The following is a 17,985-nucleotide window of genomic DNA, read 5'->3' as shown; positions in this document are numbered from 1 at the left end:
ACCGGCGCTCGCAGCGCCGACTAGGAGCTCCCATGGCATTTCCTAAAAGCGTAAAGCTCTTTTTTTTTTCTTTGCGTAAACCTCTTGTTCGTGAGCACGACAAGTTTACGGAGGCCCGGGAAGGGCCCAACCGCATTTCGAACGCGTTCGTGTAGGTTGGGCTTGTATATATTGAACCACTAGACGTGTAACGGCCCGCTCACTAGTCACTGCCTCTTACTCCTAAAAAAACTACTCACTGCCTCTTTCTCGTTGGATCGGCCAGGTTCCAATAATGCGGCCGGCCCATGCGCCGGCGTCGGCGGCGCGCGGAGGCCGGGCGCTGTACGAGCTGTACAGGGCGGCGAGCCGCGCGGCGGCGCCGGCGGTGCTTCTGTGGCGGCGGATGCGAGGGCTGGAGCACCCATCGCGTTGGCCAGAGCGGCTGGGCCGGCCGTCGGTCGCGCGGCCTCGGTCAGGCTCGCCGCTGGTGTGGTTCCACGCCGTCTCCCTCGGCGAGGGCATGGCCGCGCTCCCAGTCGTCCGTCACTGCGCGCGCCTCCATCCCGGCCTCCCCATCCTCCTCACCACCACCACTCTCTCTGCCTCGTAAGTCCCATCACCACCGCCATGGAGCAAGGGCCATTTTAGATTAACATAATGTGGTCAAGCTTTAAGCTCCCTTCTTTGTTTTTATGTAGCGAAGTGATAAAGGATATGCTACCGGATGTTGTCGTATATCAGGTCAGTTTGGAGAGTGCTTAACCTTATCTGCTACTTATGCATATAACTATCTGTAGTAAAGAGATGATACAACCATCTCGACATCTAGAAGAAGTAATTGTAATCGCTTTGTTCACCTCTCGCAAGAAAACTGTTTCTGCCTCAACATATGCCTAATGGAATTTGTTTGGTAATGATACTACTTTGTTCGGCTGTACCACTTAAACTTCATGAGATTCTGTTATGGCCACTTACTTTTGATTGCTAAGTTGCCTCTGTAAAGAAATATAAGAGCGTTGATAGCGAATTGTGCGACTATACCTATTTGTCCTTCTAAATTCTAATGATGCATTTGTTGAGTTTCTGTAGTTTGCACCTCTTGACTGTCCTGACGCAATAGAAAGTTTCATTGGATACTGGAAGCCAAGTTTGATACTTCTCATGGAAAGTGAATTGTGGCCAAACCTCATCATGTCTGCAGCAGAGAAAGGGGTGAGCAGTTCGTTCATGATCTTGTGCATCACCTGCTCTCTGTTAATGATCTTTCCCGTATTCCAATTTCTAGAGTCTGGGCAGCCTTTTCAAAACTTCCTGCATGCTGTACATGAGCAGATTTTATTGCCTTTGTTGTTCATTAGTGTCTGCATCATCCCTAGCTAATTGTTTGTTATGAACATAACTGGCCTGCATGTTTTCAGATTGCAGTGGCTCTTTTAAATGCCCGCATGTCATTGAAGTCGTTCAACCGTTGGTCTGTGCCTCTAGGGTTACCATTAGTCTCTCTGATGCTCTCTAAACTATCACTTGTTATCCCACTGGTAAGTAACAGTAGAGGTTTAAGCCCTACTTTTATGTTGTACAACTGTTACCCCCATCAGCGTTCATTTTATCTGGTGCAGAGTACCACCCAGGCTGTTCGTTTTCAGTTGCTCCATACACCACCGTACAAAATCCATTTCGCTGGCGATTTAAAATATGGTATTTTCTGTTTATCTTTTTTTTTCTAGTCATTCATTGTTTTGAGAATACATTTGGTAGTGAACCTACGAGTGGCACAATTCTAAAGGTAATCTCAGGAGCTTGAAAAGATGACCCTGTTCAAAAGTGAAGTGATTTATTGTGACTCATATGATTTACCTAGCTGTTGGTGATGTTGAGGTTCGGGAGAAAGAGTTGAATACAATCAAAGATCTGCAGCGGCAGTTCAATGATCGGCCCATCTGGATGGCAGCTTCAATTCACAGAGGTGAAGAGGAAGGTAAGCACACCAGAAGTGCACCTTTTTGCTATTAAGTGCACCAATATAATTTGTTGTGCATCTGCCGTTCCAGTGAACTGTACGCTCAATCAACTATATGGTGGTCCCCTGCTAGCCTAACCTCTTTGTTGACTTCCTTACAGTCTCCAAGTACAAGTTTATCCATTGCTAAGTGCTGTTCAAATCATGAAATCAACATTAAGTAAAATACCTCACATGATGAATATATCCATGCAATCTTCACATGGCCAATCAAGGGGTCAGAATTGCAAGTTTTAAATGTTTGACAGCTGTTTTTGAAGGGGACTTGGATTAGGAATGGGGAGTAGATAAGCAGATTGCCTTTGCGAGCTGTTATGTTCATCGAATATGCCTTCAATATATTTAAGGAAGGGGAGCCTTGGCGCAGTGGTAAAGCTGCTGCCTTGTGACCATGAGGTCATGGGTTCAAGTCCTGGAAACAGCCTCTTACGGAAATGTAGGGAAAGGCTGCGTACTATAGACCCAAAGTGGTCGGACCCTTCCCTGGACCCTGCGCAAGCGGGAGCTACATGCACCAGGTTGCCCTTTTTTTTAGTCAACAGAGACTTCTGTACTCTCCAGGTTGCCAAAATTTATAATTATAGCTGTCTCTGTTCTTGGAGCCGCCTATCATTTCATATCCTTCTAATTGATCTTCTGTCCTTCCCTTCAGTTTTCGTACCATTCTCGTAGTACACCAATCATGGAAAAGGACCTTGCACAGTGTTTTTTTGTGAAGCAACGTAAAAGAATTCATTTCCTAGGTCATTTCATATCCTTCTAATTGATCTTCTGTCCTTCCCTTCAGTTTTCGTACCATTCTCGTAGTACACCAATCATGGAAAAGGACCTTGCACAGTGTTTTTTTGTGAAGCAACGTAAAAGAATTCATTTCCTAGGTCATAATGGCAGTGTTCTCAACACAAAACGATTCCTTGAGGCTACCTTAACTTTATTTTTGTTTTTCAGTCATTCTCCACGTTCATGGCGAGTTAATCAAGGCGTATCCTTCGCTACTTTTAATTCTCGTGCCAAGACATCCTCAGGACATCAAGAATGTTTCTTTAGTATGTTAATGGTGCCTTTTCATACCCCTTCTATTTTACCCTGTTTGGTGTATGAGCCAGTTCCTGAGTGCAACGTTAATTATTTGGCTACTTACCAGTTTTCTAATACTTTCTCCGTTCCAAAATGTAAGTAGTTTTAGACATTGACTCTCCAAGTTGATACTTTGAACAGTATTTTTTTACGATGCGTATGTTGTGTAAAGCAAACATTTATATACAGTATGGAAATATATTTCACAATGGATCTAATCATACTAATTAAGCTTTGTAAACGCTACCAGCTCTTTTCTATAAATATGATCAAACTTTGAAAAGTTTGACTTGGACAAATGCTAAAACTGCTTACAATTTGGAGTGAAGTAAGTATCATATCTTGTTGGTTATTCAAAAATCAAATGATTGTAAATACTTAAGATGAGGAGCAAGTGTTATGCGAGTTACTGTGTTTACTGGATAAGGCTCGAGTACTGTGAATAACAGAACTGTACATGACTTGAAGTTTGATAGTTTTTCTAAAGCATGAAGAGCAGACAACTGAGCATTGCCAAGTTAGTTTGGTGTGTCAGTGCATGCCCAGCCCACTTGCTTTCGTGTTGTGAACTCCACAGGGAGCTCAGGGTTGCCTCTCGTTCTTTATGAAAAACAAAGAGGCTACTCCCTGTAGTTCTAGTGTTTTTCTTGTACTCCCTCCGTTCTAAATTACTCGTCGTGGTTTAGTTCAAATTTGAACTACTAAAACCACGACGAGTAATTTGGAACGGAGGGAGTAGTATTTTTAAAGCATATAGAGCATACGATACATTTTAATGTAAACTTGGTACTACAATAGGCCTAACCATATATTTGTATACAATTTCTTGCAGGCACTGAAAAAACATAAGGTCAATTTTGTGCTGAGGTCAACAATGGAATTGGTGTCTATAAACACTAGGGTATACGTGGTTGATACTTTAGGTTTGTGCAATCCCTCCATCGGAAAATTTGTGCATTATTTCTGTACAGATTATGTATATATCCATTTGAACTATTAGTTAATGGCAGAAAATATGATGGAAAGCAGGGGAATTAAGAATGCTCTACAGGGTCACTCCAATAGCAGTTGTGGGAGGCTCATTTTTACCTAGCTTGTCTGGCCATAATTTTTCCGAGGCAGCTGCAGCTGGTTGTGCTGTTCTAACTGGTAAGGCAAAGGCATCTACCTATTTGAGCTTGCATCGTTTCTTTGGCCAAATCAGAGCGTATAGAGTTTGACGATTTGCGCTGGCTTTCAGGTCCCCATGTTGGACATTTCTATCATATGCTGGTTGAAATGTGGCAAATAAATCCTCTAGCTGTCAAGCAGGTGACAAGTTGTTCTGTAACTTTCCATTTATTCAAGGAATCCCTTTATTTAAACATAACTTTGGTGCATAATTTGCATTGTATATATGATGACTTGTTCCTGCACAGAACTAACCAATGCCAAGGGTAGTTCGATCATGCATAGTGGTACTTTCTTGGTTGGCTTTCTTTCTATTCCCTCCGTTCCATAATATAAGAACGTTTTTGACACTAGTGTAGTGTCAAAAACGCTCTTATATTATGGGACGGAGGGAGTGTTTCGTAAATTTGTTAGAAACTACTACATCCGTTTGGGCGTCAACTAACTCCGGACTGAGGAAGTAATATTAATGTTTAACAGGGTAAAAGCCCATAGACTGCTCTTTAGACACAAGATCTTGTGATCGGGCCTATCGGTGAAGGCCGGTCTTTTCACTCATCCCACTCTAGCTAGAAAACTGATGCCAATGTTCTTGCCAGTTGACAGGAGAAGCTGAACTGCTGGAGGTGCTAAAAGAACTGCTTGGCGATTCCAAAGCTCTAGAAGCACGTCAAGGAGCTGCAAAAGACGCATTTTCCATCATGGCACATGGAGTTGTGAACCGTGTATGGAATCTGGTCTCCAGGTTCGCCATCGACGCCCAACAGAAACGTGGAATAGTTGATTAAAGTCTCCGTAAGTCTCCCCAGTGTGTGCATGTAACACTCGTTTTTTTACTGATGATACCAACAGTTAACACATTTATGTCTGACAGTGGATTTCTTCAGGGACTGCTTCAGAATGCATGGCGACCCTCTCTCTCGAAAGCCGGAGGCCTCAATAATTTCTTCCGTACAACCTGTTTTGCAGTTTTCATATGATAGTACCACCAAACATCACATGTCTGTTGAGTGGTGACAAAGGAGACAGATCTCAAATTATAGGCAACCCAACTAGTCCCTACAGTCGATTCAAGGAACGCTGGAACAGTATCCCCATCCTAGTTTTCTCTATTCTGTTCGCTTTACTCCTATCTCAGCGACCCAGTAGCATGTTTCTGGAAAATTCTTCTGGGCCTCCTGTTATTCTCATCCCATGATGACTCGTGGTTGCAATTCTCGTATGCCGTAGACCTGTGTCGGTTGATCGATCGTCTGTCAAGTCGTCGCGTAGATTTCGAAATGAGACCCAAATTTAGTTCAGGAAGGTGGTAGATTGGCAGTTAACTGCACATGATTGATCTTCTGCCATGTGCATGAGCATGACCTTTGTCCTTGTAAAAATACTTTATTGGTGGCATCGTACAGTACTATCGTGCAGTTTCAGAAAGGAACGGGAATGGCAAACGTATGACTAGACTGCAGATTAGCACGAGTAGGATGTCCTCATTTCATTGTGCAACGCGCAGTGCGTGCTTTAACTGCCTGTCCGCATGGAAAAGAGCAAGGCCAACATGTTCCACTCCGATCGATTTAATCCGGTCACACATCCCCGGTGTTTCATTACAGTCCAACCACCCCAACACCAACCATTTGATGTCTCTACTATCGTCAGCTTTTGGCTTACTTGTTCACTTGTTGCTGTTGTTGGATTCAGTTTTTTTGAGTGAGTTGTTGGACGGTTTCATTGTTCGCACTAGTAGATGCCCTGATCCCAAAACTTTACTAAATTTGTATTCTTGACCCCCAAAACTTGCCCCCCTTGCTCAAATTTAGTTTGCGTCCTCTCGGCTGACTAAAGCTCCCGCACCCCCTCCCGCCCACCTTGGCATCGTTGTCGGCTGTCCCTTTCCCCGATGACCGGCGGAATGGGTAGGCCTTCCCTTGCCGCATCCCTGGACACCAACGCCGTCGCCGGATAACCACTGGTGGCCAAGAATTTGGCGACGCAACCACCAAAAAGGCATGTCAAGGGAGGAATATCATTGGCAGCAAAGCATTGACAACAGTCGTTGGCAGTCCCTCCGATGCACCATTGTACTGACTGTGCCGAAGTAGAGCGGCAAAAGGAACCGACAGCCGATGAAAAAGGCGACGGTCAACACGGTGACGCTAGCGAAGAAAAAGAAGAATGTGGCTGTCTGTTCGCTCCCCCCTTGACCTGTCGCGGCTCCAACAACTGATACCCCGCCTCTGGCTGCCACGCAAGCAACCCTTCCACCGCCGGCGACCGAGGACAGGATGGATTCGAATGCTACAACCTATGATGACGACATGCTCGAGGAAATGCCCAAAAGGTAAAAGAATCCCTCTTTTTGTTTTATTGTTTGCATTTGCTTAGTATAGTGATGCATCATTCGATATTGGTTGCTAGGTTCTTCCTTTACTTTTGTAGTGAGTAAATGAACAATGATACCGAAACTTCATGAATGAATTAAGTTCAAGCCACATACTTGGGCTCGATGAAATTGCGATGACTATGCCATATAACCAAACGAGAGGTGATGAGATGATGGACGAGGAGGATGAGGTCGAGGAGATCGGTGAGAGTCAAGTGAAGAGGAAGCCGAGGACGGGTAACTACAAGATCGATGAAGACAAAGCTTTGTGTGAAGTGTGGATCAACGTCTCTCTCGACACCAACCAAACAAAGGAGAGATTTTGGACTCACATCGAGGAGTACTACAACAGGATTGTGCCCATCCCCTCTAGCCGCACAATGGGTTCTCTTATTCATCGTTGGGGTAACATCCAAGAGCAATACAGCTGGTGGGTGGTTGTGTGGGGCAAGTAAACTTGCAGCCGCCAAGTGGAGTGCTCATCCACCAATTCGAGGAAGCAATGCAAGCTCTTTTCAAAGAAAGGAACAACAAAAACAGCAGCAAACCGTTTAGTTTGCATCATTGCTACAACAACCTTGATGGTCATGAGAAGTGGATAACAAGAAACTTTAAAACCACACTAAAGAGGCAAAGGCTCAACAACGGTGAAAAAGAGGACATTGCAGAGAACCCAACTACCCTCACGTGTGTCCGAATGGAGGAAAGCATGCAAAGCAAGTTAAGAGGAGCAGTGGCAGTGATGTCAGAGCTTACAAGGAAGAGTTTATTGCAATGGTGGATGTGAAAAGGGCTTTGGCGGCTGAACGCGAAGATGAGATTATGAATTGTTTCTATTAGATGAAGGCCATGGAGGAGGAGAAGTGGAAGGCAAATGCTACGACCAAGGATAGAAAGGTGGTTGTAGGGAAGAAAAGGCTTGGGATTGAGATGAAAAGGCTTGAAATGGAGGAGATGGAGAAGAAGAAATTGCTTGACATTGAGGTGCAAAAGCTAGCAAGGCGACTGAGGAGCGATAGGAGAAGAGGGTGGCCGGATACCGTGATGTCATGTTCATGGATCCTAGCAAGATGGACGAGATGGAGAAGATCTTGGGAGCTTATTCATGGCGACATCATGGCTAAGGTGTTTGGTGGCGATGGTTTAGAGGCAACGTTGGTGCATGAGACTATTTGAACTATGGCGACATTTGATCAACCGTGTGTTGGTGGTTTTTTTGGAATGAACTTGCTCATTCAGCGACTTTTTGGCACAAAATGTGGTTATGCCCAATTGATTTGTTGAACTTGTAGTTGAATTGCGATGTGATGCATTCAAATTCTCTAGTTTGTGTTCAAATGTGATCAATGTGTTAGGATAGTTTGAGCAATAGATTTGAGGATTTGTGAAACGGAAATTTATAGGATAGGGGATCCGCTAACTATGGAATAGTGATTTCCCTAAAAAAGTAGTAAAGTGGATAGGTGAAAAACACACACCCTTCAACACTATCTCCACTACGAGTCCATTTTTCCTAATTGGTTCCCATTAGGCTTGGAGAGCATTAGTTATGTGATAGTGGTGATACCCTCGCTCGAAACCCTAAACCCCTAATCTTTTATGTAGTCACTTGTCTTTAGCTTTATTTTTGCCTAAGCTCCACACCGACTCTAGATTAATCATGCATCCTAGCATCGTCGATTCAAGTTGAAGGAGCAGAGGAATACGAGTTGGAGTCTCAAATATGGATCTAAGTGAACCGAGAAATATGTATTTCAAAGTCAATCACCGATTTCTAAAATTTGCATTTTACTCAATCCACGTTTGATAAAGAATCAACGAGTGTGATAGCCAACTTAGAAATAGAGTAGAAGCTGTTTCATGAGCATTTTTTGAGAATAGGTCTCAATCGACCAAGACTTGAGGAGTTCATGGATGTCATGTGTTTGTATGTGGATTCCACGCCATCGATTTTGATTTAGGTTGTGTTTGGCATTGCGGTGAATTCACTTAATCCCGTTTGCCCCACCTGTTTCTTCCTACTATTTTAGTGTTTGTTTGACCAATTTTTGCTTACGTTTGTGTCCAAAAAATTCATTACAATTAAACTATAAAACGTCTTATATTTTAGGACAAAGGTAGTTTAAAATAAGCCCACCGGTTCAGCAAGCATAAAGTAATCCTTGATGAGAATCATGCGATTGTAGGCTAGCAATTCCACTTGGAAAAATGCTTAGCCGAACGTGCTCCAGTCAGTGTACGTTCATCAAAACGACACGTTAAACATGTGGCTTGACCCTTCGGGTTTCGAAGCAACGGCCAACGGCAACAGGACGAGCACACCACCGAGAGACCCCAATCCCATGCTGCTCTCCCAGTCTCCAGCCGCTACCCATCCACAGCTTCCCACCTCCTCGCGCCGCACACGCCGCTCGGCACAGCCATGCCCGCGCGGCGCGGCCGCCGAGTCGCTCCTCCCTCGCGGGCTACGGCCGGAGTCGCTGCCACGCCACGTGGCGGTGGTGATGGACGGGAACTCGCGGTGGGCGCGCGCGCGGGGCATGCCGCCGGCGTTCGGGCACGAGGCCGGGCGGCGCGCGCTGGTGGAGACGGTGCGGCTCTCCCGCGCCTGGGGCATCCGCGCGCTCACAGCCTTCGCCTTCTCCCACGAGAACTGGAGCCGCCCCAAGGTAGCACATCACACCTGGCCGCGCGCGCGCGCTCTCTCTTTTGCCGGCTCCCTCCGGCCTCCGCCGTGAGCTTGACGGTTCTTGGAATTTGCAGGCGGAGGTTGACTTCCTGATGGGGCTGTTCGAGCGGGTGATCCACGACAGCGTCGCCGAGTTCTTGAGGTACACACGCCAGCCACTCTGCCGCAAATTAATGGCCTCACATTTTGGCCGTCTCCATTCTGATAAGATGCACCCGAGCACTCCACTCCGTGTGACAGCCGGCTCGGATAGATGAATTAGCACACTGATCTCCACAAATCCGAGTGATAAACACTAGGATTACAGACGAACAGCTCGATTTTTACTGTTAAATAACATGTGGATTGCTGTTCTGCGCAGGGACGGGATTCGTCTACGTGTGATCGGCGACTGCTCGAGGCTGCCGGCGTCTCTGCGGAGGACGGCAAGGGACGCCGAGGAGGCAACGAGGGACAACTCGCAACTCGACCTGACGCTGGCGATCAGCTACAGCGGGCGAAGGGACATAGTGCAAGCCTGCCGGAGCCTCGCGCAGAAGGTGCGCGGCGAGCTGCTCAGGCCGGAGGACATCGACGAGTCGCTGTTCGCCGGCGAGCTCGAGACGAGCCGCGGTAGCGAGCTCCCGTGTCCTGACCTGCTCATCCGGACCAGCGGCGAGCTGCGGCTGAGCAACTTCTTGCTGTGGCAGTCGGCCTACTCGGAGCTCTTCTTCACCGACACCCTGTGGCCGGACTTCGGGGAGGCTGACTACCTCGAAGCGCTGTGCTCCTTCCAGAGCAGAGACAGGCGGTTTGGCCGGAGGAATTCGTAGCGCGACACCAAAAGTTGGTGTTTTTAGAAGCTTTAGTGCATGACTGTTTTGTAGCCCAAAAATGCTAGACATATAGCTTTTTTACATGCTCTTTCCATCTAACAACCAATCACAAACCTCCCCCCTGATTTCCTCTCCCCCCTCTGATTTTCAGGGAAGTGGGCTGTCCCGCTCACCTGTTGGTCAATAAAGATTAACCCACCCCGTAAAAGACTGTAAACTGTTTGTACGTGTAGCATTGTTGTTTGTAGCCACACTTGATCGGTAGGTACATTGGGCGGAGGCATTTCAAGCAGATCTCTTACAGGCAAACTGTCAAAACTGCTCCTTGTTTCACATTACTATTTTTTTTAGGGAAATCACTATTTTGCAGCTAGCAGATCCCCTATAATTTTAGTCTTTCAAAAAAATCAAACATGTTTTTTTAACATAAATTCATTTCAAACACATATTTAAAGTAATAATAGAATAATTCGATAACTTCTAGACATTAATATCATACATACTACTCATCATCGCCTAAACCAAGAACATCATTAATGCAATATCTCTCACCAAAAAAGAGAGCTGCGAATGATCCGTCGACCGATGAGCAGCCCGAACCATGGACTCAAGAGGAATGCCCGGTTCCTCCGTTCCCATTGGCATTGGAAGCTTTGATCCTGTGTGCTCCGACCACTTCTGCTCCAACCACGTTGCGACGATTTGCTCGTCGCACGGCTATGAAGAGCAGAACCTTTTGAACTTGCTATCTGCAGTGTCGAGAGTGTATTTGTATGGACTTGATGATAGTGAGAGTGTATTTTGTATGAACTTAATGAAAGATGTAGTGCAGTTGCGACGACGAGTTTGAAATAAAAGCATTGGTCAAGAATTCATCCGATTAATTAGTTAACAGGCCAGTTAATCGCTACTCTTAGGATGGCCGAATCGAATAGCGCCTATTCGTGGCATTAACTTGTCAGGCCGATTAACTTGCCCATGAGACCGATTAATAGCTTGTCAGGCTGATTAATCGCTGTTGGCCCATCAACTTAGGGGCATACAAAGCCCAAATTTTGGCCCCTAACCCCACCCATTCCTCTCTCGCTCCTCAATAGCTAGGGTTTGACCAAACCGTAACATATTTTTTATAATACATAGTTGAGATCATGAGAGTATGGTATAATACCTTCAAAAAATTCGATATAGGTTGGAAGATTACTATTTAATTTACCAATTAATGGTCAGCCGATTAATCCAGTTAATAGGCCGATTCACCGATTAGTTGCAACTCCCAAGCCGACCGAGCAGCTACCAGTTACCTTTTTCCTTAACAATGAATAAAAGGGAGCAACTTGCAACCATGTGTAGTGCGGTTGCAGCGACGAGTGGTGGTTTTGTAGCATCGGTGGTATGTGTGTGCACGCTGTAGGTAGCGGGTTGCAACGTATTGGCCAAGGGTTGCAACAACAGTGTCTCAGGGTAGAGGGTTGCAACAATGACATAGCCTTGCAACGTCACTGGTGTGCCCCGATCTCACATGGACATAGATGGGAGAAGAGAGTCGTGGAATTCTTCTTGAGGGATAAGGAAAGACTATGCGTGGGTTCCACCAAGGCACATGGTGTGCACAGGCGGTGGTCGACGCGATAACGTCATCGCCCTAGTGATTCCAAACATTTACCTATTTCAAACACTTGCCTAACCACCCCTTGCCCAAGTATAAGTCTTATCCTTCAAAATTAGGGTTATATGTTTTGACTGCATAATTGACATGGGTTGTATGCGTAGTCTATGTTGTCACTCGTCCATGGTCCATGGGACGGTAAAATCCAATTGATCTCGGACTTGACAAAGGAATGTTTCCCTATGAAGCATGAGCCTAGAGAGAAAAACATCACTAGAGGTGAAGGGAACCGCTCCATGAGAAGGAAATAATAGCCTACAATATCTCCAGACTGACCCGCTTAGATCCGAGAGAAGATGAGAGATAAGCACTAACAAAATAGGTTTGTTGAAAATAAAGGATTTTGTGGACATAATCTAGCGAGATCAGAAGGGGTAAGAAGGGGTTTATTGGACTTGAAGAAGGATGACCACGAGCTTTCGACATCGGTCCAACATTCAATCCCCATCCGATGGTCAAAAAGGAAGAGAAAAGACTAGATCCAGCAAGCGTAGAACTAGGGAGGTTATTGGAGAGGGTCTTACTTGACAGATCTTTGGTAGAGTTGAAGCCGAGAGAGGACAGGGTTGTAGCAACACCAAGAATGACCATGAACAACGCTCGTTGGAGCCTCCAAAACAACGATTTGCACCCAAAACAAGCCATGTAGGATGAAAACCAAGTGGATATACAAGTGAACGAACGAGGTCGAGCCACTCTTCCCTTCCTTTCCAATTGGATAAGCCGACGAAGGTGAAGTGGAGAGGGAGTTGCCGGGGAGGGGGCGAGGATAGGAGTTGAGAACAGAGAGGACAGAGAAAGAGAAAGGATGTGAATGACCCCTGCCCCCCTGTTGGAGAATGTAGCATGCAATTTCAAAAAAATCCGTACGATCACGCAAGATCTATCTAGGAGATGCATAGCACCGAGAGGGGGAGAGTGTGTCCTTGTACCCTCGTAGACCGGAAGTGGAAGCGTTAGTTAACACGGTTGATGCAGTCGAATGTCTTCACGATCCAACCGATCCAAGTACCAAACGTACGACACCTTCGTGTTCAGCACACATTCAGCTCGATGACGTCCCTCGAACTCTTGATCCAGTAGAGGGTCGAGGGAGAGTTCTGTCAGCACGACGGCGTGGTGACAGTGTTGATGATGTGATCTGCGCAAGGCTTCACCTAAGCACTCTGACGCTATGACCGGAGGAGTAAACTGTGGAGGGGGGCACCACACATGGCAAAGAGAACAATTGATGTGACTCTGGGGTGCCCCCTGCCCACGTATATAAAGGAGGGGAGGAGGGGGCAGCCGACCTAGAGGGGGCGCGCCAAGGGGGGAGTCCTACTAGGACAACCAATCCTAGTAGGATTCCCCCTTCCTTTCCGGAGAAGGGGGGAGGGGAAAGAGGTGGAGGAGAAGAAGGAAGGGAGGGGGCGCCCCCACCCCTAGTCCAATTTGGTTTGGGCTAGGGGGGCACGCGCCTCCACCTGGCCGCCGGCCTCCTCTCTCCACTAGGGCCCATGAAGGCCCATTAGTCCCCCGGGGGGTTCCGGTAACCTCCCGGTACTCCGAAACTTATCCAATACTTCCCGAAACCATTCCGATGTCTGAATGTAACCTTCCAATATATCAGTCTTTACCTCTCGACCAATTTGAGACTCCTCGTCATGTACATGATCTCATCCGGGACTCCGAACAAACTTCGGTCATCAAAAACACATAACTCATAATACAAATCGTCATCGAACGTTAAGCATGCGGACCCTACGGGTTTGAGAACTATGTAGACATGATTGAGACACATGTATGATCAATAACCAATAGCGGAACCTGGATGCTCATATTGGCTCCTTCATATTCTACGAAGATCTTTATCGGTCAAACCGCGCAACAACATACGTTGTTCCCTTTGTCATCGATATCTTACTTGCCCGAGATTCGATCGTCGGTATCATCATACCTAGTTCAATCTCGTTACCGGAAAGTCTCTTTACTCGTTCTGTAATGCTTCATCCCGCAACTAACTCATTAGTCACATTGCTTGCAAGGCTTATAGTGATGAGCATTACTGAGAGGGCCTAAAGATACCTCTCCGATACACAGAGTGACAAATCCTATTCTCGATCTATGCCAACCCAACAAACACCTTCAGAGACACCTATAGAGCATCTTTATAATCACCCAGTTACGTTGTGATGTTTGATAGCACATAAGGTGTTCCTCCGGTATTCGGGAGTTGCATAATCTCATAGTCAGAGGAACATGCATAAGTCGTGAAGAAAGCAGTACCAATAAACTTAACGATCATTATACTAAGCTAACGGATGGGTCTTGTCCATCACATCTTTCTCTAATGATGTGATCCCGTTCATCAAATGACAACACATGTCTATCGTCAGGAAACATAACCATCTTTGATTAACGAGCTAGTCAAGTAGAGGCATACTAGGGACACTTTGTTTTGTCTATGTATTCACACATGTACTAAATTTCCGGTTAATACAATTCTAGCATGAATAATAAACATTTATCATGATATAAGGAAATATAAATAACAACTTTATTATTGCCTCTAGGGCATATTTCCTTCAGTCTCCCACTTGCACTAGAGTCAATAATCTAGATTACATAGTAATGATTCTAACACCCATGGAGTCTTGGTGTTGATCATGTTTTTCTCGTGGCAGAGGCTTAGTCAACGGGTCTGCAACATTGAGATCCGTATGTATCTTGCAAATCTCTATGTATCCCTCCTTGACTTGATCGCGGATGGAATTGAAGCGTCTCTTGATGTGTTTGGTTCTCTTGTGAAATCTGGATTCCTTTGCCAAGGCAATTGCTCCAGTATTGTCACAAAAGATTTTCATTGGACCCGATACACTAGGTATTACACCTAGATCGGATATGAACTCCTTCATCCAGACTCCTTCATTTGATGCTTCCAAAGGAGCTATGTACTCCGCTTCACACGTAGATCGCGCCACGACGCTCTGCTTGGAACTGCACCAACTGACAACTCCACCATTGATGCCTACAACGCAACCTTCTTCTTGTAGACGTTGTTGGGCCTCCAAGTGCAGAGGTTTGTAGGACAGTAGCAAATTTCCCTCAAGTGGATGACCTAAGGTTTATCAATCCGTGGGAGGCGTAGGATGAAGATGGTCTCTCTCAAGCAACCCTGCAACCAAATAACAAAGAGTCTCTTGTGTCCCCAACACACCCAATACAATGGTAAATTGTATAGGTGCACTAGTTCGGCGAAGAGATGGTGATACAAGTGCAATATGGATGGTAGATAAAGGTATTTGTAATCTGAAATTATAAAAATAGCAAGGTAACTAAGGATAAAAGTGAGTGTAAACGGTATTGCAATGCTAGGAAACAAGGCCTAAGGTTCATACTTTCACTATTGCAAGTTCTCTCAACAATAATAACATAACTGGATCATATAACTATCCCTCAACCTGCAACAAAGAGTCACTCCAAAGTCACTAATAGCGGAGAACAAATGAAGAGATTATGGTAGGGTACGAAACCACCTCAAAGTTATCCTTTCTGATCTATATATTCAAGAGTCCGTAGTAAAATAACATGAAGCTATTCTTTCCGTTCGATCTATCATAGAGTTCGTACTAGAATAACACCTTAAGACACAAATCAACCAAAACCTTAATGTCACCTAGATACTCCATTGTCACCTCAATTATCCGTGGGCATGATTATACGATATGCATCACACAATCTCAGATTCATCTATTCAACCAACACAAAGTACTTCAAAGAGTGCCCCAAAGTTTCTACCAAAGATTCAAGATGAAAACATGTGCCAACCCCAATGCATAAGTTCACTGAACCTGCAAGTCGATCAGCAAAACATACATCAAGTAGATCACGTGATATCCCATTGTCACCACAGATAAGCACATGCAAGACATACATCAAGTGTTCTTAAATCCTTAAAGACTCAATCCGATAAGATAACTTCAAAGAGAAAACTTAATCCATTACAAGAGAGTAGAGGGGGAGAAACATCATAGATCCAACTATAATAGCAAAGCTCGCGATACATCAAGATCGTGCCAAATCAATAACACGAGAGAGAGAGAGAGAGAGATCAAGCACATAGCTACTGGTACATACCCTCAGCCCCGAGGGTGAACTACTCCCTCCTAGTCATGGAGATCGCCGGGATGATGAAGATGGCCACCGGTGAGGGATCCCCCCTCCGGCAGGGTGCCGGAACAGGGTCCCGATTGGTTTTTGGTGGCTACAGAGGCTTGCGGCGGCGGAACTCCCGATCTATTGTGTTCCCCAAAGGTATTAGGGTATATGGACTTATATAGGTGAAAGAAGTCGGTCAGGGGAGCCACGAGGGGCCCACGAGGGTGGAGGGCGTGCCCAGGGGGGTGGGCGCGCCCCCTGCCTCATGGCCTCCTCGAAGCTTCCCTGACTTCAGCTCCACGTTTCTTGGATCACGTTCATTCCAAAAATCACGCTCCCGAAGGTTTCATTCCATTTGGACTCCATTTGATATTCCTTTTCTTCGAAACACTGAAATAGGCAAGAAAACAACAATATGGACTGGGCCTCCGGTTAATAGGTTAGTCCCAAAAATAATATAAAAGTGTACAATAAAGCCTGTAAACATTCAAAACAGATAATATAATAGCACGAATGCTTCATAAATTATAGATAAGTTGGAGATGTATCAACATCCCAAGCTTAATTCTTGCTCGTCCTCGAGTATGTAAATGATAAAAGAAAGAATTTATGAAGTGTGAATGCTAGCAGGTGCAGAAGTTTGATCAATTATAATTTCAATGACCTTTTCTAGCATGATTATATGCCATAACAGTACTTCATCTCATAAAACTTCTCAAGATCAAGTAACAAGCTATTCACATGTTAAAGCATAGACCATAAACTTTCTTGAAAACTAGCAAACTTCATTCTCAGTCATCAACAATTACAATTCATCTTATTTTCAGGAAGGGTCTATGTCAGAGCTTTGATTTAGCAAACTCCACATACTCAACTATCATATAGTCTTCCATGATTGCTACCACTCAAAGCATATTCTTAGAACAAATAGCATCCATCGAACATAGAGAAAGATAGGGGCTTAGTGTTTCGACTCCCAACTCACTTATCATATAGATAATTGTCAATAATAATAATTCATGATCAAATATATTTGCATGGCCAACACACGATGCTTGCCAACTAAATAGTAGGTAGGAATGAGAAGGAATACTACTGACTCTTGCATAAAAGTAAAAGATAGGCCCTTCGCAGAGTGAAGCGGGAATTTGCAGAGGTGCCAGAGCTCGATTTTGAAATAGACATAAATAATTTTGAGAGGTATGATCTCATTGTCAACATAACAACCAAGAGTTCCCAATATCTTCCATACTACATACATTATAGGCGGTTCCCAAACAGAATGGTAAAGCTTTTACTCCCCCTCCACCAACAATCATCAATCCATGGCTTGCCCAAAACAACGGGTGCCTCCAACTAACCTCATTCCTGGGGGAGTTTTTGTTTGCAATTATTTTGATTTGATTTTGATCTTTTGATCACATTGGACTGGGCATCCCAGTTACCAGCCATTTTTCTCGTGAATGATGAGCGGAGTACACTCATCGTGAGAATAACCCACCTAGCATGGAAGATACTGACAGCCCCTAGTTTCTACATGAGCTATTCGGGCATACAAAACAGATTATTATTTGAAGGTTTAGAGTTTGGCACATGCAAATTTACTTGGAACGGCATGTAAATACCGCATATAGGTAGATATGGTGGACACTCATGGAAGAAACTTGGTTCATGGAATTTGGATACACAAGCAGTATTCCCTCTTAATACATATATTTAGGCTAGCAAAGGATTCTAAATAGCAAGCACCACATGTTGGAGGATCTATAACAATATAACTTCTATACAAATATTCCCTCTTAATACATATATTTAGGCTAGCAAAGGATTCTAAATAGCAAGCACCACATGTTGGAGGATCTATAACAATATAACTTCTATACAAATACACCCGAGCATAACTCATTACGTTGTCTTCCTTATCCAACTTCAACTAAATTGCTCAGGTTTGAAAATAATTAATGGGGCTCACAATCACAGAAGATGTCTAATATAGTACATTTATATGTGAAATCTCTCTTCCTTCAATATTCCTTCATGAATTGTTCA

The 17,985-nt window shown here is 44.8% G+C and overlaps 2 protein-coding genes across 4 annotated transcripts; both read left to right on the top strand.

The window, feature by feature from the left end:
- Positions 1–257: 257 nt before the first annotated feature.
- On the top strand, positions 258–5,386 carry LOC119277661 (probable 3-deoxy-D-manno-octulosonic acid transferase, mitochondrial). Of its 3 annotated transcripts, none has more exons than XM_037558951.1 (12): positions 258–588; positions 686–723; positions 1,072–1,194; positions 1,401–1,520; positions 1,602–1,680; positions 1,844–1,960; positions 2,951–3,048; positions 3,912–4,002; positions 4,109–4,228; positions 4,320–4,390; positions 4,849–5,044; positions 5,137–5,386. In XM_037558951.1, the coding sequence occupies exons 1-11, from the start codon at positions 288–290 to the stop codon at positions 5,035–5,037; spliced, it is 1,347 nt and encodes a 448-aa protein (XP_037414848.1). In that variant the 5' UTR covers positions 258–287; the 3' UTR covers positions 5,038–5,044; positions 5,137–5,386. The 3 variants fall into 3 exon arrangements, with proteins under 3 accessions (XP_037414848.1, XP_037414846.1, XP_037414847.1); XM_037558949.1 differs by having other exon boundaries at positions 262–588; positions 681–723; XM_037558950.1 differs by having other exon boundaries at positions 262–588; positions 681–723; positions 5,124–5,386.
- Positions 5,387–8,934: 3,548 nt separating this feature from the next.
- LOC119277660 (isoprenyl transferase-like) lies at positions 8,935–10,439 on the top strand. Its single transcript, XM_037558948.1, has 3 exons — positions 8,935–9,295; positions 9,390–9,457; positions 9,677–10,439. The coding sequence occupies exons 1-3, from the start codon at positions 8,969–8,971 to the stop codon at positions 10,125–10,127; spliced, it is 846 nt and encodes a 281-aa protein (XP_037414845.1). The 5' UTR covers positions 8,935–8,968; the 3' UTR covers positions 10,128–10,439.
- Positions 10,440–17,985: the final 7,546 nt, after the last annotated feature.

Source organism: Triticum dicoccoides, chromosome 3B (genome assembly GCF_002162155.2).
Source record: "Triticum dicoccoides isolate Atlit2015 ecotype Zavitan chromosome 3B, WEW_v2.0, whole genome shotgun sequence".
In the NCBI taxonomy this organism is placed as follows: domain Eukaryota; kingdom Viridiplantae; phylum Streptophyta; class Magnoliopsida; order Poales; family Poaceae; genus Triticum; species Triticum dicoccoides.
Note: the sequence above shows the minus strand (reverse complement) of the source record. Positions and strands in the feature narration are given on the sequence as shown.